Source organism: Haliotis cracherodii, unplaced genomic scaffold (genome assembly GCF_022045235.1).
Source record: "Haliotis cracherodii isolate W230 unplaced genomic scaffold, xgHalCrac1.p SCAF_11, whole genome shotgun sequence".
In the NCBI taxonomy this organism is placed as follows: Eukaryota; Metazoa; Mollusca; class Gastropoda; order Lepetellida; family Haliotidae; genus Haliotis; species Haliotis cracherodii.
The window spans coordinates 16,881,297-16,907,108 of record NW_027266266.1 but is presented as its reverse complement, the minus strand read 5'-3'; the positions used below and the strand labels follow the sequence as shown (position 1 = coordinate 16,907,108).

Sequence of the window (25,812 nt, the reverse complement as noted above, 5' to 3'; positions counted from 1 at the left end):
ATAGTGGCATCGTACTCGCGGCCTATATCCCGTCAAAACGAAAAAGTGTGTTAGTCACTCCCCTGCCAGAAAAACCAGGTCATATGTTATATAGTCGTCCGGCAATCCAAAATGTTAGTTTAAATTTGGTTACAGAATTCGATGATATTAAAGTTAACTTGAGTGCAATACCCAATATTTCTATGTTTATTATTGAAGTCTTGTTCGGAGATGCACCGGTAGATGGTTCAGAGGGTTCAAATTATTAAAAGTGACAGAATTTCTCTTTCTAAGATATTCTTACCGTATAATATACATTTGATAAGGTTGATGTATACTATCAAAACATTTAAGCAAGACCAATTAAAGACTATTATATATTCGTAATATACACTATGAGTTTATATCCAGCGCTCGATGAAGCGATTGAAAAGATGGAAACTGTTGATGGATTTCGATTACATCAAATAAATGACATAAAACATCGAATAGAAAAGGATAGGGAGTTGAGACTTGGATTGTATAAAAAGTATCGCAGAGCCGTGAATGCTCTGGACGGAGTTGACACCGCTCTTGTAGTAGCTGGCATGGGACTCGGTGTAGCCGGTGTCGGTTTACTATCAACTATAATCGCCGCGCCTATCGTGCTCGGCATGGAAATAACCGCCGGAGTCTCGGGTCTGGCAGGAATAGCGATAAAATTCATTTCTCGTAGGTTGCAAAAGAAAGCATTAAAACACGATAAGATTCGAATACTCGCCGAAGCAAAGTTGAACAGCATTGAGGATCATATTTCGACAGCAATGGCCGATTGTAAGATATCCGAGGATGAGTTTCGTTTAGTGCTGTCGGAACTCACCAAATACAACGTAATGAAGCAGGAGATTCGATCAAAATCTCGTAAGACCAATGATATTAGCGAAGATGAGAAAAAAAAGTTCATAGAACAAGGGAGGCAACAAGCGCGTCAATTATTCCGTGCCAAAACCAAAGAACTGGTTGGAGATTAAAAATAAATTGCTTACTATCTTTTGATCACATTTAGACAAATGCTTACATAAATATATATAATAATGGAAAAAACTATTAAATGGAGAGAATTACCACAAGGTTTTTATTATATCAGTGATGTCAAACCAACCAAATACGGTAATCAATTGTTTCTTATCAATTTACAAGAAGAGTGTAGTTATATAGTCTGGTCTCCTAGTAAAATGAACGAAGAACTTAATAAAAATGTTGAATATCGCTTTATCGATAAAAATAATGAAGAATATTTTTATTACCGGTGGGTAAAATAACGGTGGGGAGGGTGAGAAACCTATTATAAAAAGTTTGGGCTTACTGGCTAGGGTAGGGAGTCAGGAGAGGGGGGGGGGTGAGTATTGGCCGTGAGCGTGGAAGCTGGGCTTGGGTTGGTGGCTGGTTGAACGGTCATGTTTATTATAGTATGGATATGGGCGAATTTATCGCGCGGACGTCGGAGAAGTCGGTCCGCGCTGAGAATTTGGATCCCGATCCTAAATTGTAAAAGTGTGGATTTTAGGTGTAGTATTTAAGCTGTAATTTGTTGGGATTTTTCTAAAGTTTGCTTATTAGATTTGTTGTTTTAAGGAATGTAGCTATATGGGAGAATTTAGCGGTACGGTTAAAAGGGTCTAGGAGCAGTTGAATGTTGTTTTTGAGCTGTGGGGGAAGAGAGTTGTATAGTTGTGTTTGTTGTTGTTTATATTGTTGACAGTGGTTGAATATATGATCTAGGGTTTCAGGTGTGTTACAGTTTGGGTGTGGATGCAGTGGATGCAGTTTGGGTGTGGGTGTCTGTTTTGTTTGTGGAATGTTTCGTGTAAATTAGTTTGGCCTCTTAACATTCTATTTATGATTTTATCTGCTAAAATAGACTTTGTGAAGTTCCGACACTTTGTGACTGGCTTATTGTAAAGGGATTTTGTCAAAATTGACTTACAGTTTTGAATATTTGATTTGATTAATATGAGGGTAGGGTTGGTTCGTGGAGTGTAACTGAAAAAACGTTCAATACTATCTACCAAACTTCTGAAATGGTGCCTTTTAATATTTAGAAATTTTTTAATGTTTTATTTTTTAAACATTTTTATGGCAACAAGTTGGATTTAGGTTCTGTGAGGGTAGGGTTCATTTCCAGAAATCAAACACATGCTGAACTTGTGCCTTTTGCTTTTCAACAATTTTAGAACGTTATATTTTAAGGTTTTCATGGAAGCTATTTGAACTTGGGCTTAAAGAAATGTTGGGTTAGTTTACCTGGTTTCGGACCATTACATGTTAAGGTTGGCAGGGAATATAGATGACTTCTTCGACTATATGGTGGTTGAAATTGAAACTGTTAAAGCGGAAACTGTCTAATGATTTGACTGTTTGACTTTTCTTCACAGAAACCAGAAGTTTGCAGTTACATTAAGAGCCTTTTACAGGGAAAGTTGAGGTAATATACTCTATAAAGTACATGGCCATGGAAAATGATCTGAAGTCCTAAATATGCACATCACATCTGGCCAAAATAAACCAATTCAATGTATGTATCCTTTCCTTTTATATAACACTGTTGTTGACATTCCTGTACATCAGATATGAATATGGAAATTATTCATACCTGTACATCAGATATGAATATGGAAATTATTCATTGAAAGTTAACAGTCACATATACACCAACATCACACAACAGAGTCAATATAAAATGAATGTGGCATTCTTGAGGCACTTTTGTCTTTACAGTGAGGACAAAGAAGGAAGTGGTGAGAGACACAACTGGTTTGTTACCAAGTATCCCTACCATGAAGTCAAGGCTGGATTTGGGTCAGATTTTGTGTCTGCTGAAGTAAGAAAATGAATTCATATGTACAGCTAAATTTCATTAATGTATGAGAATGATAATGTTCACAATTAAGTCCTAAGTCCACAATTTAGTAGCGACAATTTCCAAAATTTCATTGTTGAAAAAATTCCAATCCCATGACTGTAACAATTCTTATGTTGTGATAGTAATTATCATCTTATGCAATAAACACAATATACATGTTCTTTTGTTTCTGACATACAATTCTCTGCATATAGGTAAAATATAAGTGTTCATGAAGATTAAAGTAAAATGTTTGGGGGCAAAAATGGCAAATGGTTGATGATATCAGTTGCTCAATGAATTGTACTTTATACATGGCAAAACAAATTTCAGATGTATGGGCACATACTTCAGTGGCTGGGGCAATCCTTGACACGCCGTCTAGTGAGAGATAAACGGTAAGAATAATGGTGAATAGTGTAGATTCTTTTCTAAACATCCCAATGGCACAAATTTAAAATCAGTGCAAATTCACAGTTGTTGTTTTGAGCATATATTTACCAGTGTTGTAACCAAAATTTCATTCATTGAATGAGAACAGAGCAGTAGTTGAAATGTGATTAGGAAAAGTTTACATATAAAGCATATTCATAGAAGAAACTTATCATTTGATTAGACATACAGATGAAATTGATACATTGAAACTTGCTCATGGTCTAAATTTCACATTAATGTCACTGACCACCTTTGATTCCTTTCAGTCGCCCTTACACTAAGTCAGTGACTCAGATCTTTACTGTGCCGGATGTTGATGCAAATCTCAGGGAACTTCCAATGGAGTACACACAGTAAGCACAGAAAATACAATTTATTATTCTATTTCTATCGGTGAAATATTGCATTTATTGGTTAAAATAAAACCTGCATCTTCACTGAGTTAGATATCAAAATCAAAAAGTAAACAATGTGATGACTTAATGTGTATCACCAGGCAACAAGACGACTGACACAGTGAATGTACTGAATTTGTGAGTCATTGGTCCGGTTTTCATAAAATTCAGCAATAAGGAAGAATAGAATAAATAGAACATTTGACTTTTCCTGTCGAACACCGTGTTTATGTCATCTTGTCCATTTGAAATTTAATTTAATTCTAAGTTTAATTTTTACACTTGCGGCTACGCCACTCACTCAATACAAACTAGTCAACTTCACTCGACGAGATAAACACTGTATTCGACAGGAAAAGTCAAATATCCTCTATACATGTTTGTCTCCTTCAGTTAGGAAAACAAACATGTCTGTTACATTAAATTATGTATTATGTGTACAGGTTTGCTTACTTGATTTCTGGTACATAGTTATAGGTACAATGTTGTTAGATACATTATTATTAAACACTCACTGGAATGAATGCTAAACAGAAAAGAACCAATTGGTGAAGGGAACAGAGATTCAGTCATATTTTGTTAGCATATCTCCCACATTAGAAAAACATTTAGTATTGTGAAAATGGAGACACCAAAGAATGAGATAATAAGTCTTGTAAAGTAGTAATCAATTACAATGTAACTAATGAAGCTACTAAAAATAAATATATTCATTGTAATTGTAAAAAACTCATTCTTTGAACTTTTGGCAACTAAATGATTTCCAATTATTCCAGTTACAACTTACATTTATGAAACTGGAACTGGAGATATTTATTTTATTCTTAAAATTGAGTCTGGTTATAAATATGCTCTAATTTATTACAGGGCTGCATGGCACTACATTCTGTATGTGGCCATTAAGGAAGTGATCATATTCCTTGCTGAGAAACTGACAGGGAGAACCTACTCTTCAATCAACCCAGAGTGTCAAAGGACAGAATTGCATTCAAAAGAGCTTTAATTGCATAATTATGATGCTCCTTTGAAAGGGTTACTGTTTTAACGAATGCAGCCAACTCATTGATGCCTTGATGTGGTTTGGTTGTTCTGTGTACCTTTCTTCATCATATAAGGACCCGTGAAGATTCCAGGGTAGAATAAGTCTTCAGCAACCCTTACTTGCCGTAAAAGGCGACTATGCTTGTCGTAAAAGGCAACTAACAGGATCGGGTGGTCAGGCTCGCTGACTTGGTTGATACATGTCATTGATCCCCAATGTGTAGATAGATGCTTATGATGTCAATCACTGGATTGTCTAGTCCCGAATTGATTATTTTACAGACCGCCATCATATAGCTGGAATATTGCTGAGTGTGGCGTTACACAACAAACAAACAAACAAATCATTCACATATGTGTATAGAACATGCCTCAGTCTCCTCCCATTGATGTATATTTCGGTTGAATATAGTAAAACCCTGTTAGTGCAGATCATTGTGTGTGTTAAACTTATCCATGTTTATGAATTTCCAAACTATTTGATGTAGCATGTTTTGGTGAATCAATAATCCAAAAAAGAATAGGGGTATACTATAGAAACAGATCTTAACAGTTCTCCTTGTAACTAACCTGATCATAAAGAAAAGGCATGTGTATCATTAAAGCAATTAACTAGTGCTTTTAGCAATTTCTTGATTTATTGAAAGTCTGTCTGTTGACATTGAAACAATTTCAACTTGGATTTAGATGGAGTAGGGTGTTGTTCAAGATTAAAATTTAAGAATTATGAGACATGTTTTCATGAAACATGCAGAATGGTTAATCAGATAGTGGACAACTGTCTTTTGCTACTGAAAAATGTTTTAAAGTTTCAAGTTGTTACTTTTTCTGGAATAAAGTTGGAGTTACATTCAGTAGAGTTGAATTTCTTTACAAGAAGAAAGAATATTAATGATATCTTCAAAAAGATTTGGAAAATGATCAGTCAGATATTGTTGATGTGACTTTGGATATGTTTGAATATAGACATTTTTTTATAACTTTTTTTCAGTATGTAGATTCAGTGGGAAATGGATACTGCCTTTTATTCTTATTTATGAGATTGGTGATATATTGTGAGGCTGCAGGGGGATGTGTCATATTGTCATGACTCTTGTTTTCAGTGTTTGTTTAATAACATTAAACATTTACATTGAATGTCAAAATAAACTTTGCTAAAATATATTTAGATGTACATTTCCTAAATGGTGTGAATTGATCATCGTATGATCATCAGTTTGTTAATTTGAAAGGCATAGCAGTAACCATTTTCTGGTTATTACCAATAATTGTGGCTGATGTAGTCATTGATTAATACTTACAATTGAGTTAACCTGTTCTTAAAAAAGTTACTGAATGTTAGTAAAGCAAACACACTGGAAATTCAACATCAAATCTTGCATAGTTCTTGCGCTCAGATTGTAACATGTTTTTGCAGGTTGGTGTCCATATCAAAGTCTATAGAACTTGAAAACATTGTATCTGGTTTTAATGAATCAATTTACAAAGTCATGATTGTCAGGTGGAGGTATTTTCTTGACTACAGGGGCTTCAATGTACATTGCCAATAACTTATATTGGACATCACATTGGCCTGAACATATTTATACTATATGGGTTTATTCTGTGTAAAGTTGACTTTGTTACATGTATGTCCTTTGAAGTTAGTTAATGATTAGATTGTTTGCTTGTGATCTATTTTTACAGAGTTGTCATGAATTTATTCACTTGGTATCATTTTCTTCTACTGGGTCAAAACAGATAATATTTTTCTGTTATTTTAACTAGTGTTCATGTGTGAGTGAATGAATGGCTGTGAATGTTGGTTCATGTATTTGTCTTCTGTATTTAAAAAATACCAAAATCATTTCCACATTTATTTTTCTGCATGGGTCTCCAACTACCCTTTTTGTAACAGATGTTCTGCCACAATTAAATGTGAATTATAAACACAATCATGTGGAAGAATTTGTATCTCTTCTACTTTTGTTTGAGCATGTATTATGTACATGAAATGTATTGATGGTTTCATTATGTGAAATAAAACTCTTATTCAATGTATATTTTAAGTCAGATGTTTTGTTACAGAGATAGTGTATGATAGTGAGGATTGAGTTAGGATTGTAATGAGGGCTTAGTGGTATGTGAAGGACTCTTCTGTTGATATTTTATGTGAAGTAATAAAAGTTATAATTGAAATTTGTCTTTGTTTCTGAAATGACATAGAAAGATAATCTATTGTAAGTCTCACACATCAGGTTGGATGTCCACATACATATATGCACAGCAGTGACACAAATACATGTAGGTTTATTGCCTGGTGGGTTAATGTGCATGAAGTTTCAAAATTTAACTCACTTTCAAAATTACCTGATTTGCTTATTTCAAAGGATATTATTTCATAAACTTTTTCCAAATTTGAGTGAGTGAGTTGGGTTTAAATGTGGCTTTTCAGAATATTTCACTGATCTCACGACGTTCAGATTTAATGTAGGACGACAGCCAACACCACCATGGTAGTTAAGTGATGTAGTAAGATCTGGAGGACAATGCCGGTATCTGGCTCACAGAGGGTGTTATGCAGCATGCATTCGCAATGTAGCATTGCACCCTAATTTCACCACTGCTGCTGATGTGAATGTAACTCTGGACCTTCAGTGAGCGCCCTGATGATACTAGTGGCTGAAGGCAGGCTCTCTAACCACTGAGCTAACCCATTCCCCCTACCCCCAATTGAAATATGGAACACATTGGCTTAGTACTAAAATTGATGATTTCAAAGGATTATACTTTTCGTATGTTCTATGGTGAAATACACATCATCAACTTAAGTCAACATCACAGATTAAGTTTTCAAATTTTGACTGAATTTTAGAGAGTTTTTCACAGTACTGAAATTGGACCAAATTGGCTAAAGTCCCATAAACTGATGATTTGCAAGAATATAATTTTCTCTTCTTTTATATGTATACCTTGCCTAAATACACACAACCAGACTAGACGACAACATCCCAGGTTGCATTTTTAAATTTGGACTAAATTTTGAAGATTTTTTCACAGTACTGAAATTGGACCAAATTGGCTAAAGTCCCATAAACTGATGATTTGCAAGAATATAATTTTCTCTTCTTTTATATGTATACCTTGCCTAAATACACACAACCAGACTTAACGGCAACATCCCAGAATGAATTTTTAAATTTGGACTGAATTTTGAAGATTTTTTCACAGTACTGAAATTGGACCAAATTGGCTAAAGTCGCATAAACTGATATATTCCAACACTAAGTTTGGACCAAATTGGCTGAATCCCCGTGTTATTGTTAGATTCCTTATATGTTGTATTTCTACGATGAAACTGTAATTTCTATGTGAGCCATATTATTTATGTCAAAATCTAAGACCGAAAAACAAAACTTGTGTCATTACTTCTGGCGGTAAATGGTATTCTCTTATCAAGAAAGTGATCAAATCTACTTCAAACACGATATACCTATGTTCTATGAGAAAACTTAACGCACACTCGCAGTAAATATATACAGTCCGTTTGAAGTTGCACGCATAGTTACAGGATTACCCAAACACATACTTGAAACAGGATGGAGCACTGTTCAGAAAGAAGAAAATATCGCTAACTTTGCATATTACATAAAAGTTACAATGATAAAGTCACCACATATATATTTCCGTGACCCTTTGTCTATTACTGTTTCGATGGGGACTTCATAAAAATTTAGCAATGCGTGTAATATTCAAAAACATATATTTTTTTTCCTTCATCTTAAAAAATGTGAAGCGATGTACATATTGGAGAAGGGGACTAGTCAACCCGTACTTTCAACAACCCGTAACCCATACCTGAGATTTTGGCTTACCCATGCCTACATTTGGCTGACCCGTACTCAAATTGGCCGACCCGTACCTAAAATTGGCTGACCCGTCCCAAAATTCGGTTAAGCCGTACTTAAAATTGGCTGATCCGTACCTATACATTTGGCTGACCCGTACCCTATAGACGTGTTTGTTATTAGAAAACAAAGTGGCGGAGAAACAGGGTTGTTTTAACCAGAAGAGACAAAGGAAAACATACCAAAAAGTGTTTGATGCACATATTCATTCAATTTCATTCAATTCATACAAATTTATACTTCAGTCTCGGTGAATGACATCGACCTGACGTAGACACCATCATATTTATACTCACTTCCGTCACAGAGACCAGTTTGTGAAATATATCGGATGTTGTTTTCAGTAATTCCGACTGCCTTGAAGCTAGCCATTGTTATTACAAACTGCCTATCGGTAGCGATTGGCTTATTCAGTTATTAATATGCTGTGCATTCAGTTAACTAAACATGGCAGTTTTCAGATTATCAAAAGTTTAGCGTTTTATAAAAAATCTTATTATTTTGATAGTAAATGTCAACAATGAGTGTTTTACAAATTGGCTCAATCAATTAAGTGAACTTCCTGCTTATGTTTAAGCATATTGGGTCAAGAAACTCTTGAGGGTCATGTCGATGTTAGATAAAACTATGTCTTTGTGTTGAATATTAGTATTAATAATATCAATTTCTATTGGGTACGGGTAAGCTTTTTTCAAGGCAAGGGCCACTGAGTAAGGGTTATTGAAACATGGGTACGGGTAAGCCAAGAGATGTTTTCCCGCCCCCTCACTAAACTGAAGAGTAATAAACAAACAAACCACGTGAAATAAGAACATACAATACATAATAAAATTGTCTGCGAGGTCTGTCATGAGATAACTTCAAAAGGAATGTCCACTGGACGACGAGGTTAGGTCATTGTTTGCGTCAGTAACACAAATTGTACATAGATTAGAACTAATAATAAATGGCTGTGTAGGTAACACCTATACAAATATATTTTCCAAAGAGATTGAATTTCCAAAAATATCTATCAATAATCTCCATTTGTACTTCCCCGTCCTTGTGTTTACACTCCTTATTTTCTGAACATTTCCTAACAGTGTATTTATGTTTCGTGTAAATATTGTTAATGAAAGTTATATACCCAAGTTAAAATAAGTTGTGCCCAATTTAAATATAAATATGTTGAAACAACACAGAAGATATATATCCACTGCCCTCCACTTGACAGACTTGCGTTTTTTTTCTTATGATTTTTTCAAATATATTTTCATCATTTAACTGGATTTGGGCGACAGTATAAAAAGACAATTAAGTTATTTTGTTTAAGACGTCGATAAGAATTAAGGACTGACGCGTTGATGCCCCAGAAACATTTTACTTTTTAGACTTACGGCAGAAATTACACATATAACAACGCTTTCACCTACGCGGATTTTCGAAAATCGCGAAAATATAATGATTGTTACAATACAAATAGTGTTAACTCATATAGGAATAATCCGCTTTCGATGCAGTAGTCCCATTCCCACTTTATACTTGTGCTAAAATATCTCATGACATTATTATTATTTTTCTTACATAATATATGTTAAAAAAATGGCAATAAATATCATATTAGAAGCAACAAATAGCATAAGAGAAAAAGAAGAAAAGTTTGACATATCTTCATTTAATACAATCTACTTTGTTTGGAAACAAATTTTATAAAAAGACACACAAACTTGACATGAATGTTCCTGGAAGAATGACCTCATATGTTTACTTTCAAACTTCGAATCTGAAAGCAAACACAGGATTTGTAACTGCCTTGCATGATTTATTCAATGTCAATTTCGTTTCCGTTTAACAATGCAACATTTTAATGTTCGGGCTACGATATCCGCCATTATGGATTGGTCACTTCGCTTTCAGCATGCTGTGGCTTGTTTAAATCAGAGACTCTCAGATAGCGTATTTTAATCGCTGTTTATCATTATATATAATAAAATAATATTTATGAAAACGTTGCGAGATTTTTTAATATTGATTAGAAAAATTGGTCCGGCTAGTCAAATTGGTCCTCTACAGACGTGTCCTTCCAAGCTCGCTACCCACGCTCAACTATGAGAGACATCGCTCTGTCGCTACCGAGGGAGCTAGTTGCCATCCTGGATTTCCTGGTCGACTGCAATCTCCTCCAGGGCAGCTTGACCTAGCCAGGAGGCTCCTGGCTGGGGAGAACCAGTAAGCTCCAGCTTCCACCACCACACCAGCTCGCCAGCCGAAGCCGTGCCCTTCCACGCGAATACGGTAGGATATATAAAGGGTCGCGTCAGTATCTGTCCATTTCCCAGACCAGACCACAGTGCTACGTTTATCGAGAGCTACGCCTGTTATATAGCCACACGACTTGTTTCAACTTTTTACATTTTTGCAGTAAGTGTTGTCTCTGGAACGTGGTTATATACCATTTGTGCCTTTCAGAACACCATGGCAAGCAGCCCTCATGTACCCATGCCAGACATATCACTGGACGAATATATTCTCGACATGTACAAAGTGATGGATAAGCTGACATTCACTGGAACTTACAGGGGGAAAACACAAATTGATCAAACAGGATTCCCTCGACATGTTGTTGAGTTGGATCAATGTAACATAAATGAATGTTGGCTCAACATAAAGAGGGAAGCCAACTCACGGAACATTTGGAGCGGGATGTCGCATCCTTATTTTGACCATGCTAACTATCCAAACACAAGTATCTGGTGTCTGTTGACTCGCGACCACGTTGAGCTGCCATTCGAAGATTCTCCATGTCAAATAACTATGTCAAGTTTTGAAATATTTCATCTTGCCGAAACCACGTGGGATTTGGGCGTGAACATATACGCTACAATCACTGCGACACCCAACCCTCCTTTGAATATAACCATGGTAAGCATGTCATTTAAAGATTATTTTCTCTCCATTTACAATGTGATGGATGGGCTGACATTCACTGGAACTTACAAGGGGGAAAAACACATTTTTCAAACAGGATTCCCTCGACATGTTGTTGAGTTTGATCAAGATAAAAGAAAGCAATGTTGGAAAAACATAAAGAGGATCGCCAACTCACGGAAGGTTTGGAGCGGGATATCGGATCCTGATATTGACCATGCTAGAAGCAAATATCCAAACACATGGGAAACAAGTATCTGGTGTCGGTTGACTCCCGGCCACGTTGAGCTGCCACTCGAAGGTTCTCGATGTCAAATAACTATGTCAAGTTTTAAAACATTTGATCTTTCCGAAAAAAAGTGGATTATGGGCGTGAACATATTCGCTACAATCACTGCGACACCTAACCCGAATTAAACAGGAACAGGTTGTGATCCTACCATCTGTGGGGCATGTCAGTGTGTGGACTTCAACAGCGGATCAATACATACAGCATGAAGCGATCTGGATGACAACAGTCACTTGCCATTCTTCTGGAAGAAACTCATGTGCATGCTTGCTGATGAAAATGAACTGACTTTACCGATATGTGTGACTTTCATTGTGAAAATACAGCAGGACTATATTGCTTAACTGCTTATATGTTCAACATCATTGATATCTAATCGTAGGGTATTCATTGGGATTTTTTATAGAATAAATATGTTGTAAATGTTGAAAATGGAACATTGCCATATTTAAAAATGTTGACCATTTCTGATTTTCTACACCATGATTGTTTCTTTACACGTTGTTAAACACTTCATAGAACTCTGCCTGTTTACGTAGAAGCCCAGAAATTCAGACAGATTTGTTACACATTATTTTGCTTTTAATGGATCAGAGGTGAATATGATTTGGATATTTTTCATGCAGATAGAAAAAATGCACACTTCGAGTCCAATAGAAAACGAGAGAAACAACACTTTCTAAAGTGTTTCAGAATATAAATATTTCCTTTGCTCATATGTGAAGGGTGTTGCTATATACATTATTTGGCCTTGTTTTAAATCGCAATCTTCGGTAATTTCCGGAAATTGTCAGAATCGGGAATTTTATAGCATAATTAAAACACACTTTTCGTAAATATATACTTTGCTAGTATATTTCTTGTCAAAATCCACATGCAGCGCAGTTTTCAAAGTAGACATTTCAGCATTTCTGCTCGTTACTGCAATTGTAAAGTACGCCCCCCTTGCTTGTATTGTATAGGTGTTATGTTTGTAATTGTTTAGAGTTGTTTAAAGCATCATGTTTTGTAGTATTGCACACATAAAACTCTCAAGCGAGACGGTCAGACCTTGCATCATCACAACGACACGCGTGTAGTCCACGTGCTCATAATTCCAGTGTACCTTTGTTTCGCTACTCAATTTTTTATCGTATGTGAATCGTTCTTCATGCACCAAGATTATTTATTATTTTTTACAGAAGAATTTTGTTTGACAATTACGGATTGAAACAAGCAAAGCTCGCCTTTGTTTGTGATAAAAGACAAATAGTTTTTGCTTTGCTCAGTGCATTGTTTACAAATGTTTCGTCTTTTCATATTTATTTCACCTTTCGTAAACTACGTTATTTCTGTGCAAAATATATATTTTAGAAATACATTATATTTTACTAGATAATACTTTCTGGTTTATTCTTGTACAAAGTTTATTTATTGTTAGTGTTCTTGTCGCCTTGGGGTGAGTTGAAGGGGCAAATCCACATATCACAATTAGTTTTTATATTTCCAAATTTGTCAACTTTAATTATATTTTGTAATTCACAACTGTAAACTTAAACATGTTACAATACTGGTAGAATATTGTATATTGTACATGTGTAATCTTAAGGTAGCTTTATTCTGTTATACAGTTCATTTGTGGAAAACAGGTTGAATATTACTGATGTTTTCAACCAAGGTAATTAATCAACATCATTTTATGTACATTTCATTTATTGTTCAAAGGAAAAAGAATGATGTTATATTATTCATTAATCGTATGTGACACTTTTGCTGGTCAATATCAATAAGTAGTAATTATCATGTTTATCCACATATCACACATTATTGATTCAAAACTCACTTGGAATGCTAACACGAGAGCATATTTATAAAAAAAAGTACCAAAAACGATCGTATTTCTTCCGGCGTCTAAGGTATTTTAAACTTGATAATACAGTACTCTCTCTGTTTTGTAGAACACTTATTCAAAACATTTTAGATTTTAAAGTTAACTGCTGGTATGGGAGCCTCTCTGTTCTAAATAATTCTAAACTACGTAAACATTTTAATACAGCAAGAAAAAATTCAGGTACCCAATTTCAACACATGGGAGAAACTTATGAGCATCAAATTGTCTAAACGACGCGTAAGATACTAAATGACACCAGTCATACACTTCATTCCGAATGTCAGTTTCTACCTTCTGGCCGCCGACTGCGCATGTCGATGCTGAAAATAAACAGGATTCATGCCAGCCAGTATTAGTCTTTTAAATGATTATCTGTTTAATACTTTTTAACGGTTCGCTGTACACAAATCTTAAACTGTCATCATCCCTTTTATAAAAGTTAACTATTGCTGTGAGATAAATACATATACTTTAACATACCGTTCCTTGTCACTATGATAGAGTTCAATTTTCTAGTGTTCAATTTTCCACGTTTTCATTTGTGGTTATATCAGTAAGTCTTATTCTCTTATGTAGATATTTTAATATCATTTATATTCATTTTTTCATATTTTAGTGCTTATCATCTGTGCATAATAAATTTCCCTTGGAATAATGAAATCTTATCTTGTCTTTTCCTGTATTGTGTTTGAGCTGTATGAATTTTTTAATGTTATTATATATCTCGGCATGTATCCCATTTCAATGGATTATATACTTTTTAAAATAAGAAACGCAAAGCCAGATTTGTGGGAGGTAGGAAAATACATTTATATGAGGAACTGTACAGCTATTAAGCCAAAATGTTGTGGAGAGAACACTTGGTGATTGTAGTCATCTCAGTTATTGGTACATAGGAAAGTCAAAGGTGAAGGTCAGCTACCATCACTAACGCGAATGACCCCCGCCGGAATCGATAGCGGCTTGACATCTCCTGCCCATGGAAGAGAAGCGTATGCTAATCACATCCTGGGGAATGGTAGCCCACTCGGCCTGCAACGCAAAAGCCTACTGCTGCAACGTCTGGGGTTGTGGTTGACGTCTATCCAATTCATTCCACAGGTGCTCCATCTGGTCCAAATCCGGGGATCTGGGGGCCAGGGGAGAACAGCAACGTTGTTGTTGTGTAGACAGGCTCCTGTGATCAGTGCTGTATGCGGTCGAGCGTTGTCCTGCTGGAATACACCTTTGCCGTTGGCTGTAATTGGGAGGAGAATTTCGTTGATGTATCGTTGAGCCGTAAGATTGCCCTGGATATGGACCAAACCTGTCCTGCCATGACGGGAGATAGCCGCCTACACGATAACGCTAACCAAACCTGTCCACTTCCTATACGCAGTTTCCGGCGTACCGTTCTCCCCGACGTCTGTAGACCCGTGCTCTTCCATTCCATCCACGGAGGAGAAATCTTAATACGTGGCTGAACCAGACATCTCTCCATCGCAGTTGAGGCCATACCCTGTGTTGACAACACCAATGCAGTCGGTGTTGATGTTGTCGTCTCAATATGACACGTCGAACAGGACGTCTTGCTCGTGGACCTGCTGCTCTTAAACGGTTTCGTACGGTCTGGTCGGAGATCCTGTGCATTCTGTGCGGGTATTTGGGATGCGGTTGAGGTAGCTGTGGTCGTCCTTTCACGTTCTTCGGATGTAGCGACGTTGGGCAGGGGTGGTTACTGTTGGTCGTCAGTAATTCAGGATTCCCCTGCCTGCAATCGGACTGTGACATTGTTTCTTTGCACTTCTGTTAACCTTGGCATGTCGTTGAACTGTCACTGTTCGATTGACGCAGATGCCAGGCAATCAAAAACCCTGCACTTTAATACTGTTCATAGTGCTGCTGCACGTGCAGTACGTGCAGCTCCATGGCCCTTTTGTTATTGCACTGGGTGCGTTTTTCCGAATTGTACGTGTTTCCCGACTAATGGTTTGCATGTCCTTCTTGTGATCATTTTGAACCGGGAAATTTGTCACTGACACTATAACACAATAAACCTCTTCATTTTGCATCTCTTGGTCCGCTAATTAAACATATCCGTATTGCATTTCTTTTTTTGAAGAGTATATTAGTTAAAACTCTTTGGATATGGGTTTTTGTTCAGGTTGTTTGAGAAGAACTTATATAACCAGTGCTGGCAATTTATTATCACTTTGTCATAAACGTCTAAACAGTGCTGCCAGGGCGAGTTATTTTCTTAACTATGAAAAATGTTTAGTAAATTGTGAAGGTTTTTAATGTTTAATCTTTGTTAAATGTGGATTTTAATATTATATTGTTAGACTTATTCCAAGGTGATTGGTGATTCAGAAATAAGTGTGATATTACCAGTATTGTGGATGAAGTCCCTTTCATGCGGTGATTGGAAACACGTTCTATATCGGATATTAGCATCATGATTGAGGGTATTCTTCTTGTGGTTTAGATAATGTCTGTACCTATTAGCATGTGAATCCATGGCTCTGAGGTGCAGTTCCTCCCATTGATGGTAAGAATGATCTGGGTCTTCAGTACTTTAGTTATTTTGGTGCTCGGTTAGATTGTTAACATTTTACACTGTCGTGTTAATTCATTGAAATCATCTGAAACGTACCGGAATGAATTGTGACGCTGAATGTCTCATCTTGCTGTGGTGGATATTACAATGAAACATTTATTTCCACAAATCTGCTCTGTGTATACAACTCATTGGCTATGACTCAATACATTGAACCTGCCCTACACGGTGTCATCCTCCTGCCGCTACACCAGGACCCACTTGCACAAAGCGCTAAGACTATTGTAAGCCTATGTTAAAGTGTGGGGGTTACAATCATCTTAGTGCTAACATCACTTTGTGGGCCCAGTAGTGGTATAAAATCCAAAGAAAGAGATGGTCACTTTTAAATCAAAGATGGCCACCAAAATGATGTGGATTTCTGAAGGCTCATCATGTTGTGATTAAAAAAAATCGTTGCAGGACCATCGAGGAAGCCCTAACAGTGTTTAATCGTCAGTCGGTCGGCGATACAGACGTTAACATGTAACAGGAAGGGAACGGATAACCTCACCTAATTCACCTTAACAGTCTTATGGAAGGCTCATATTGAGATATTTTTAACCGATTATTGTAAGATTTAATTTAGAGGGTACCGGATTATGACAAAGACGTATTACTTGCTGTCCATTTCAAATATGTGTTGACAAATTAAGGCAATCAATGTCCCCATCCCATTGTAAACGGGGAACATACTGTCTACGTTCTCTACGTTGCACCCAATACGTTCTGTGCACCAACACATTTCTTTGCATAAAACACTTCATACCTTTGGCCATTGTAGACACAACTCGAACATGGTAAACAGCCAGAATACACAAACAAGTCTTCGGTGATGAACTTGTACTTCCTTCCACTAGCCGCCGTAAAAGGTGACTATGCTTGTTGTAAAAGGCGACTAGCGGGATCCGGTGGTCAGGCTCGCATGACATGGTTGATGCATGTCATCGATCCCAATTGCGTAGGTCGATGCTCATGATATCAATCACTGGATGTCTGGTCCAGCCTCGAGTATTTACAGACCCCCGTCATATAGCTGGAATATTGCTGAGTGCGACTTCAGAACACCCGGGAGGAGTAGTAACGGCGACTACCATGAAATCTGAGAAGACTAATGTCAGTATATACTATTTCACAAAGACACGCCACACAACAAGAAACAGTTTCTGTCTTCATTTTTTTAGTATCGATTGAAACATCTGTAACGCTGCACTGCCTGCAAAGCTCGCAATAAATACAACATGCACTGAGAAAGACAGAACAAACTTGTACAGACTAGTTCCCTGGGTATGCTGGCGCCACAGAAACATGTACAGCTCAGCGTTACCAACATCACTGACGTTTTGCATTATATATCAGGTAAATCGATCTCTTCCGTGTGCGGCCTTAGAAAGCTAAAATAGATTACTTCACGTCGCAGTAGGCCGTAGTGTGCACAGTTAATATTGCTGGCACGTATTTATGTGTTTGGGAGCATGTCATTGTGACATATGTTGTTGGGTTGGTTGGTTTGTTGTTAAACGCCGCACTCAACAATATTCCATATGACGGCGGTTCCAGGCAGCTGGGATCGATGACATGCATCAACCAAGTCAGCGAGCCTGACCCCCCGATCCCGTTAGTCGCCTGTTACGGCAAGCATGGGTTGCTGAAAACCTATTCTACCCCGGATCTTCACGGGTCTGTTGTTGGGAATGCACTCATAAGACCAAGGTCAATGACAGGGGTATGGAATGTCAAGGTGCTGAGAAATCTAATACTGGTATTCGATACGCGTGTATTGAAGTGATTAGGTTCTACAGTACCAAGTGCAATAAATAATTTGAAATACATACTACGCACACACGCAAGCGCGAGCACGCGCGCACATACACATACACACCCACTTTGGTCAATCACATGATTGTCTGGTTTGTTTACATGCCGCCGGCACATGGCAAGAGTACTGCTGTGTGGTGTCAGGCATCACATACTTTTTTAAACAAATTGTTTGAGTGGTGGGTTGTACCGGCAGCGCAGGACATGCTTACTCTTTTCGCGAACACCTGGTGTCATCACTGATTTTCAGAAATCCATTCATAAATATAATTTTCACGCCTACCCGTGAAGATCCGGGGTAGAATAGGTCTTCAGTAACCCATGCTTGCCGTAAAAGGCGACTATGCTTGTCGTAGGAGGCAACTATCGGGATCGGATGGTCAGGCTCGCTGACTTGTTTGATGCATGTGATCTATCCCAAATGCGTGGATCGATGCTCATGATGTCAGTCACTGGATTGTCTGGTCCAGGCTGGATTGTTTTACAGACCGCCGTCATATAGCTGGAATATTGCTGAGTGCGGCGTTAAACAACAAACCAACCAACCAACCAACCTTTTCCAAAGGAATCTGTTCCGGCGGATAATCGAGACTGGTTATTCTCAGGCGTTGACGTTTTATATTTACACAATTTACACAATTTATAATAAATGTGTGTACATAAAAAAAATTAAAAGTAACTCGTGTGAAATAAGACAAAACATGAGCGATCTATTAACGTATGTGCACATATTGAATAGTTTTATTTTTCTTGTGCCCCTTACGGAGCTCCGTACATGTAGTTATCGTTTTTGAACACACGATAGTAAATCCACCGCCCATATTATATAACATGTTGAGCACAGCCGATGTTGTGACAAAATCACGTGCAGATTACAAGGAAAAGACTGACATTAACCAGGAAGTACACCTGACCACAACACTTCCTATATCTGCACCTGTGTGTCAGAGGAAACACCGTGTTTCAGTAACGGTGACCTTCAACCATGTCGTACTGCTAACAATGAAACGGGAAGAGATTCAACACAATGGACGAGTCGTTGTATTGGACGACCTTATCGAAATACAATGCAACCTGGCACAAAATACAAAATGGCTGCCAGGGGAAGGAAATACACGACACCCATGCGTATCACTATAACGCGCAACTATGAGAGGTCAGCAGGTGTTTCATTGCTTGACAAGGCTGTGATTATACCTTTTTCCTTGATGCATGTAAAACGACAAGAAAGTTCAAAGAACCCTAGAACTTCAAACAGAAATGCATTATACCAGTGACCATGACATAAATATATTTATGGTCTCCGATAAAACGAACATGCTTTAACGATGACGTCACTTGGAGGCTGCTAACGCGAGTACCCCATATTACCGCATACTAGGGGTTCAGTATGGACAACTTAATTGACATAAATCAGTTAACATCGGCTCACATTAGCCAACTAATACCTATACCTCGGTCAACACAGGTTTACCTGGGTTCTTTTGCACTGTCTGCTTCATAAAGTGTACGGGTGTATGCCTCATTGTGACATTTTAAGTGGTTGTGCGTTGTTGTGTGTATGCTTCATAGTGACATTTAAAGTGTACGGTCGTGCGTCGTTGTGTTTATGCTTCATAGTGACATTTAAAGTGTACGGTTGTGCGTCGTTGTGTGTATGCTTCATAGTGACATTTAAAGTGTACGGTTAAGCGTCGTTGTGTGTATGCCTCATAGTGACATTTAAAGTGTATGGTTGAGCGTCGTTGTGTGTATGCCTCATAGTGACATTCAAAGTGTACGGTTGTGCGTCGTTGTGTTTATGCCTCATAGTGACATTTAAAGTGTACGGTTAAGCGTCGTTGTGTGTATGCCTCATGGTGACATTTAAAGTGTACGGTTGAGCGTCGTTGTGTGTATGCCTCATAGTGACATTTAAAGTGTACGGTTGTGCGTCGTTGTGTGTATGCCTCCTAGTGACATTTAAAGTGTACGGTTGTGCGGCGTTGTGTGTATGCCTCATAGTGACATTTAAAGTGTTCGATTGAGCGTCGTTGTGCGTATGCCTCATAGTGACATTTAAAGTGTACGGTTGAGCGTCGTTGTGTGTATGCCTCATAGTGACATTTAAAGTGGTTGTGAGTTGTTGTGCGTATGCTTCATAGTGACATTTAAAGTGTACGGTTGTGCGTCGTTGTGCGTATGCCTCATAGTGACATTTAAAGTGTACAGTTGTGCGTCGTTGTGTGCCTTCATAACACTGGTTATGTGCGTGAATGCAATGTATTTTTATATTCCCGTGAATTTCTTAACTTGTAGATACGAAATCCATATTCTAATATATAAGACTATTGAGTGAGTGAGTGAGTTGCGTCGCTTTGTATTCCAGCTATATCACGGCGTGTCAGCTTAATGTGGTAGGGAAACCCGAAGTGATGCAGGTCTCAGACGTGAAACAAAAGAGTATTTAATCATAACATCTGAGCGAACAGGGATTCGAACCCACGATCATACTAGGTTTCTGTCGTGCATAAGGGACACATCTCTATACAGCAAATTGTGGCGCCTTAGACAACTGGACCACCCTTGCCCCCCGACTATATATTGAATAAAAAAAACAGGGTTTAGATTTAGTTTATTTACATAATATATATGTCCAAAATCCTGTCGAATGACAACTACATTAGGTAAAATAACAATAAAGTTCACCTTGTTCCAAATGAAGATTCAGTCAGATAAGAATCAAGTATTATAATGCAATCAAATGATCTGCTAAAGTCAAATCAAATGAACAAATTTAGCTTTTCAAAATCATTGCTTCATGAGAATTTACTGCGTTGGATTTTGATACACAGACAGTTATGATTGGTCGTCCTTATAAGTCTTGATTATTCAAAAAGAATTGTGTTTTTAATTTAGGAAGACTGTGAAAAGATCAGGTTTGTGCGCATTATAACAGGTCCAGTTTACTTACAATGACCAACATCAACAAGAAGATTCCGGAAACCTATGAGTTCGTCACGAGGTGAGCTAAATGGCGAAAGGTGAATACGGATCGTGATGCCTTCGCTATAAACACGACAGTAGTTACATGAAGGTGAACTAATAAGGAGTGAGTGAGTGATTAAGTTGGGTTTAACGCCGCTTTTAACAGTATTCCAGTTATATCGCGGCGTGTCAGCTTAATGTGGGAGGAAAGCCCGAAGTGATGCAGGCTTTAGACGTTTACCACTTCGGTGAAACCCAGAAGCACGGGTATGGTGCTTACAAACCTAGAAACATAATCGGGGCGAACCGGGATTTGAACCCACACCCATAGGTTTCTGGCGTGCCCAACTCTGCACAGCGAATCGCCTTAGACGACTGGGCCAGCCGTGCCCCCGAACTAACAGGGAAGCTATCATCTTATTGGAATACAAGTTAAGCTATAAATATTTAGCTAGGATAACAAACTTAAGTGATCAGGCCAATCTTGTGGGGGGGTCACCAGAAATGGGCTTCACACATTGTACCCATGTCGGGAATCGAACCCGGGTCTTCGGCGTGACGAGCGAACGCTTTAACCAGTAGGCTACCCGACCGCCCCCACAGGGCCAAGAACAATATAGATACATGTATTATATACAATGTGATGGTGCAATAACAAGAAGTACAGAGTGTATTAAAAGTCAAAATTAGCGTTATTATATTGAAGAACGAAAGAAAGGTCATCTTTAATGTATTTAGCACATAATGTTTGTTTGTTTGTTTGTTGTTTAACGCGGCAATATTCCAGCTATATGACGGCGGTCGGTAAATAATCGAGTCTGGACCAGACAATCCAGTGATTGACATCATAATGACAAAGTTTCAATGTTAGAAGTTTGTAGTAAAATTCTGAGTGATTTTTTTTTTTTTTTTTGGTTAGTGTTTTAGTTGGGCATACTAACACAGAATGCCCCTTATCTGTAATATTTTTTACGAAAAGGGCAAAATCTAAGGTTTCTAGGTACACCGACCCGCCTACCTATACTTGTCATAATTTGTAATTCTACAATTCTTAATAATGTTGAATCAAATTCTTTTGTTAGCAGAATAAATGCTTTTAGGGATCCTCATCCTCATCTCGTTCAACTTTTACAAATGTGTCAACAACTGCTCCCAAAAAGCATCTTTTCGATCACTCTTCTCTGACCATTGTACTGTTGGGCATGTTTGCAACAAACTGCTGAGAGCATGGGACATGTATCTGTCCTCAATGTCTTCAAGAAAAACCAACACAAGCATTCCTTGATGGCCCTCCAAGCGTTTCAAGACCAAGGACATCTCAAACTGAGAAGCTCGGTCCTTGAAGAAGCTGTTAGACAAAACTGCAAGGACTTTTATGCAGCGTCTTAAGTTGGTCACAACATTATCAACTACATATATTTTGGGATTAAAATCTCTTTGGCGGAAACAAACTTTTAGTCTTCCTTCATCTTCTAACTTGGCCAGTGCTTCGTATCTTACCCACAAATAATTTTCATCACTGTACAGAATGTAGACATCGTTACTCAGGAGAGGAATGGATTCTGAAGCTGAAGATTTGGACATCAAGCAGCAGTACCGTATGTTCCAGCGCAGTTTGTAGCCCAAGGCAAAGAAACACAGGCAGATGAGCACAGTCCCAACGACGCAGTACACGATGGAAAACTTGTGGCGAGTGTGGTAACACTCTGAATCGTTTATAGACGAAACATCCACAAGATTTTTCCCTTGAAAAGGAGCGTTGGAGCAGGTGTATTGATTCAGGTGATTACGAAATTTGCTAGTCTCAGATAAGAGCCAGTACTTGAGCCAAACTAAATCACAGTTACAAACAAAAGGATTGTTTTCAAGACTTATAAATTGTAATTCTTTTCTAACTGATTTAGAAATTACGAATGTACTGAGGGTCTTAATGGAGTTGTTGGCAAGGTATAATTGGCGAAGGTCGTTGTTGCTGTCAAAGAAATTGTCATTGATGGTTTGAATTGAGTTCACGTTTAGATTCAGTATTCGAAGTCGGCCCATTTCTGAAATGACTCTGGGCATTTGTTTTAACCCACAACGACTGCAGTTGAACGATTCTATAGTGTTCACTGCTCTGCCGAAAAGATATCTGAAGAAATATTGAGGCATTCTGCCGAGGTCATTCCCGGAAAGATCAACTTCCTCGATACTTTTGCAGTTTATAAAGGCTGATGTCTCAATAGAGCGTATATTTGAATAGGACAAATTTACAAAAGACAGGTTTGAATTAAACACCTGTCCTTGAATGGTTAAATTTGCTTTATTGTCAGATATATCCAATTGTCTTAGTTTAGTTATTCTGAGCAATGAAAACTTTTTGATATCCCCAATTATGTTTCCTGACAAGGTTAAGGCTTGAAGGTTATGGAGGCAGTGAACATTTAGAGCAGATATTGCGTATATGAGGTTGTACCCGATATTAAGCGTTTGCAAGTTTGGAAAGGAAGGTTTTTGATGTTCCATGCACATTAATGGTAATTCACCTAGTTCATTGTGACTAAGATCTAAACTCTTCAAACTTTCAGATTTAGCAGTCTTATGATATTCCGGCCACGCGATTTGATTGTCCGTTAGGTTCAAAAGTGTCAACATAGTAAACTTGGCAATGTGAGAAACATTGAATTTCGTCAGCACGTTATGGGCAAGATGTAGCTCAGTGAGGCTCTTTGTCAGTAGACCATCAAGGAAATTGTCTTCCAGCCAGGCGTCGCTAATATTTAATTTATTCAAGTACAGATATTCAAAACCAACAGGTAGTGAATGAAACGCTCCACCCAATTCATCCAACGTGATGGGGTTATCACTTATATCCAAATAAAGAAGATGACTGAGGTTAGCGAAGGCACCTGCAGAAATATGAGTTATTTGATTGTGTGTAAGATCCAGAGAATGTAGGGCGTACTGGCTGATGTTTTGAAAGGTACTATTTGTGATGATTGTCAAATAGTTGTTCATAAATGTATACCGATAAATTTCCCCATCCCATTGTAAGCGTGGGACATATTGCAGCCTTCTTCCATTGTCGATGCAGCGAGCTGAATGCGATATGCACGAGCACCAATTATGAAAGCAGTCTATGGCCAGACCTTGCTGAAACTGACACACTGTAAGAAAACACAATACAGTTATTATGCACTGGTGCCAAAGCTTTTCCATCTTTTGGAAAATGTCCTACCTAAACAGTGTTGCAATCCAAGAACATAATTCCTTGAAGTGCCTTTTCTATCACAACATTCCCCTTTCGCTGATATGTAAATTGGATTTCATTAAGGTTTTCTGTATAGTTGAAACCGTGTACTACATTTTTCTTAAATGGATCCTTCTTTGAAGATCAGATGATGCTTGTATCTTCTACCCTGTCAAACACATCTGAGTAAAACCATGCCTTCCCTTCTATGTTTGTTCCCGATATGAACTGTTCCGTTTTTCCAAGATACGTGTCACTAAGTGAAAGGTTTTCTGCTTCGTCAGTATTGTTCAGTGAATTTTGACCAGGTTAAAATAACATTAAAACAAGACCAATATGACACATAATCATATTCGTATCTTCAAAGAATGATGTTCGCCCTTCACTCAATATGGACACAGCACAAAGGACGATAACACCCTGGTCTGATTACATGAAGTTGACAGACACAGATCTCCACTGGGAATTCAGCTTTTGTCGGGATGTAGCTGTGTGTATTCAAGTCATACATGCATGTGAGACCAGTGCTGTTTTTAAGACACGAACCACATAAACACTATTGGAATCGAGTCCTACCCTGTAGTAATGCAATCTTTCAAAACCAGGAATTGATATAGTCAGCATCCAGATGAACCCCAATGGCGTCGCTGGTAAGAATGTTGTGTCAGTGTCCAGATTTTTCCAAGCTCTTTCCAAACTGCCTCAGTCTGACCTCCTTTGTTGAATTCACGACTACAGTAATCAAACAGTATCCGCCTGTGTTTACAAGATCTGTACACACGTCCGACTCTCATCAAAACTTCCTCCTCTGTGTTGTTCGTCACAGTAATACAACTCAGTATCCAGATTTAATCTCAATGGCGTCGTTCGGAAGAATGTTGTGTCAGTGTCCAGAGTTTTGGAAGCTTTTCCAAAGTCTGACCTCGTTTGCTGCTTACACGATCACAGTTATCAATCAGTATTCTCCTGCCTAAAGCAGATCTGTACACACGTCCGACTCTCATCAAAACTTCCTTCCCTGTGCTGTTCGTCACAGTAAAATGCAATCCAACCCGGATGACGAATGATTCAGTAAATAAATATAGGACAGTTGTGAGAGCTAATTCTTCCTACTGTAAAGGGTTGACCACGGTAACCTACTTTTAACCAGGAAGAACGATTAATTCAGAACATAATTTGAAAAACGTCGATATTGTGTACACTAACGTTATTGTGGGAAATACTTAAACAACTGTCAAGTTATGCTAATTTATCGAACAGGTGTTTCTTGACAACCGATCCGCGAAGTTGGTAGACAGCAGGGAATGATTGTCAAAATGAAACTTAATGAAAACATTTCTGAATATTGACGTCGGCATGCCTACTTTCGTCTAGGTAATGTTTTTTGTGGTTTTTTTGTTGGTTTGTTGTTTAACGCCGCACTTAGCAATATTCCAGCTATATGACGGCGGTCTGTAAATTAATCGAGTCTGGACCACACAATCCAGTGATTAATGTCATGAGCATCGATCCACGCAATTGGGATCGATGACATGCATC

The 25,812-nt window shown here is 37.9% G+C and overlaps 1 protein-coding gene and 1 pseudogene across 1 annotated transcript; one reads left to right on the top strand and one right to left on the bottom strand.

Annotated features, from left to right (window-relative positions):
• The first annotated feature begins 2,698 nt into the window (after window positions 1–2,698).
• Window positions 2,699–5,956, top strand: LOC139455469 (uncharacterized; annotated as a pseudogene).
• A 14,812-nt stretch (window positions 5,957–20,768) lies between these two features.
• Window positions 20,769–25,277, bottom strand: LOC139455468 (toll-like receptor 13). The gene has a single exon (XM_071237018.1). The coding sequence runs from the start codon at window positions 24,240–24,242 to the stop codon at window positions 22,173–22,175; it is 2,070 nt and encodes a 689-aa protein (XP_071093119.1). The 5' UTR covers window positions 24,243–25,277; the 3' UTR covers window positions 20,769–22,172.
• Between the last annotated feature and the right edge of the window lie 535 nt (window positions 25,278–25,812).

Bases quoted from the DNA above. Each gene is read 5' to 3' on its own strand.
- LOC139455468 (XM_071237018.1), bottom strand. From the start codon at position 24,242: ATGGAAAAGCTTTGGCACCAGTGCATAATAACTGTATTGTGTTTTCTT.